The sequence below is a fragment of the Zea mays genome, chromosome 5, assembly GCF_902167145.1.
Source record: "Zea mays cultivar B73 chromosome 5, Zm-B73-REFERENCE-NAM-5.0, whole genome shotgun sequence".
Classification (NCBI taxonomy): domain Eukaryota; kingdom Viridiplantae; phylum Streptophyta; class Magnoliopsida; order Poales; family Poaceae; genus Zea; species Zea mays.
The window spans coordinates 187492777-187494542 of record NC_050100.1 but is presented as its reverse complement, the minus strand read 5'-3'; the positions used below and the strand labels follow the sequence as shown (position 1 = coordinate 187494542).

At 49.2% G+C, this 1766-nt stretch overlaps 1 protein-coding gene across 1 annotated transcript; it reads left to right on the top strand.

Annotated features, from left to right (window-relative positions):
- The first annotated feature begins 593 nt into the window (after positions 1-593).
- On the top strand, positions 594-1509 carry LOC100272902 (uncharacterized). Its single transcript, NM_001147355.2, has one exon. The coding sequence runs from the start codon at positions 828-830 to the stop codon at positions 1419-1421; it is 594 nt and encodes a 197-aa protein (NP_001140827.1). The 5' UTR covers positions 594-827; the 3' UTR covers positions 1422-1509.
- The last annotated feature ends 257 nt before the right edge of the window (positions 1510-1766 follow it).

The window sequence follows — 1766 nt, the reverse complement described above, 5'->3', positions numbered from 1 at the left end:
ATAGAATGAACTGTTTTAATACTACATACTATTGTTGCTTCTATACATCTAAAGCTACACTTTTTAAATGGTGTAAACAAATCAACCAAAGACTCGCGCATGGCGCGGGCAAATTACTAGTGATTGTAATTCATGGCATTGTTCAAGTGTCGAGCTTCATATCCTGTAAGTTCAGTTGGTATAGTAATGCAATGTATTTTTACAATTATGAAGCGGTCACATTTATGTTTTCCTTCAAAACTTCATTAAACATCGAGTCTCTAGAGATATAATTTTTTGTTTTAGTATGACATAATTTCTCACATGCAATGGTAATGTAAAATTTGTTTGTATTTTTATGTATGAACACTTATGAATTCTTTATCTTTTACATTTGCTTTATTATTCAAATATTTGCAACTGACATACGTCGAATTATCTTGGGATCTTTATATTGGTGCCCTTACTTTGGACTGCCTTCTCATTGCTACCCCTAATTTTACTTTGTGCTCAGTTTTGCCCCTCCACGAGCTAACTGACCTCAGGGGGACACTTATACGCGGTTTACATCTGATTTCCGTCCACTTTATTGTGCTTGACAGTGGGGCCCACCTAAAACTTTCCCCAATCTCATTCTGAATCAAACAGCAGCTTCTTGCTCCCGAGTCGGCCAGCACGCGCCGCCGGGCCGCATCTCGTCTCCCTCCTCGAAGCACCTCCTCTCCCTGGCTCCACGACGCGGCGGCCTGCTAGCTCTCTGGGCGGGCTACTAATTCTCCGGATGGTGTCGACTGCTACTTCTCCGATGCCGCGCGCGCGGCCCGTGCGGTCCGCTGCGCCTCCGTCGGATGCGCAAGCAGGAGGCGGACGCGCGGCCCGCTGTGCCTCCTTGCGCCCCCATCGCCCGAGGCAGACCGTCGTGCTCGCCTGCTCCATCCGGTCCCGTCGTCGAGGAGTCCTCTTCGCCGGCGTCGCGCCCGTCTCTGTGTTTCCCATGTCGTGGCGGCGTGCTCCTCTGCGCCGGCGCCGCACAACCTCATGTCAGCTTTCGTCGCTGCGATGCCCACGGCCGGCGGTGTGCTCCTCCCTACTCCACGCCCACCTTCGCCCGACCTTCAGCTGCGCGTCGTGATGCAGCGAGACTCGAGCTGCGTGTTCCTGTACGCGTCGATCTGCTGCTTCCTTCGGCTTCGTCAGGACTCCGGCCTTGTCGAGCTCCTCTCCTCGCGTCGCGCTCCTGCTCCATCGAACAACAGAGCTGTTCATGCCCCGTCCGCGGCACTATCCGTCTCCGTCAAGCGGGGACATTAGCAACTTCTGCGGCCTCCTCCCCTCGCGGTGGGGTTTCAGTGAACGACAGTAGGCTTGTAGGCTCATTGTGTTGTAGGAGCTTTGCTGAAATGACAGAAATTTGCATGTGTTGTAAGAGCTTCGCGGACTGAATTGATGTGATGCATGTGCTGAAATCAGTGTGTTGTTGCATCTTGTTGCTAAAATCTGAAACTGAAACAGATTGAGGTGTTGTTGCTGAAATCTGAAACTGAAACAGATTGAGGTGTTGTTGCTGAAATCTGAAACTGAAACAGAAACAGATTGAGGTGTTTTTGCTGCTAAACTGAGGTCCATATTCATGCTGCAGTCTGAAATAGAGACAGAAATCTGAAATTGAAACATGCACATGGCGCAGTGGTTGTTGGATCCAATCCGAAACTGAAACTAACCTGCTAATTCAAATAAAATTGCTTTGTTATAATACCAGCAATATGCACATGTGTAGTAAATAATCC

Bases quoted from the DNA above. Each gene is read 5' to 3' on its own strand.
- LOC100272902 (NM_001147355.2), top strand. From the start codon at position 828: ATGCGCAAGCAGGAGGCGGACGCGCGGCCCGCTGTGCCTCCTTGCGCC.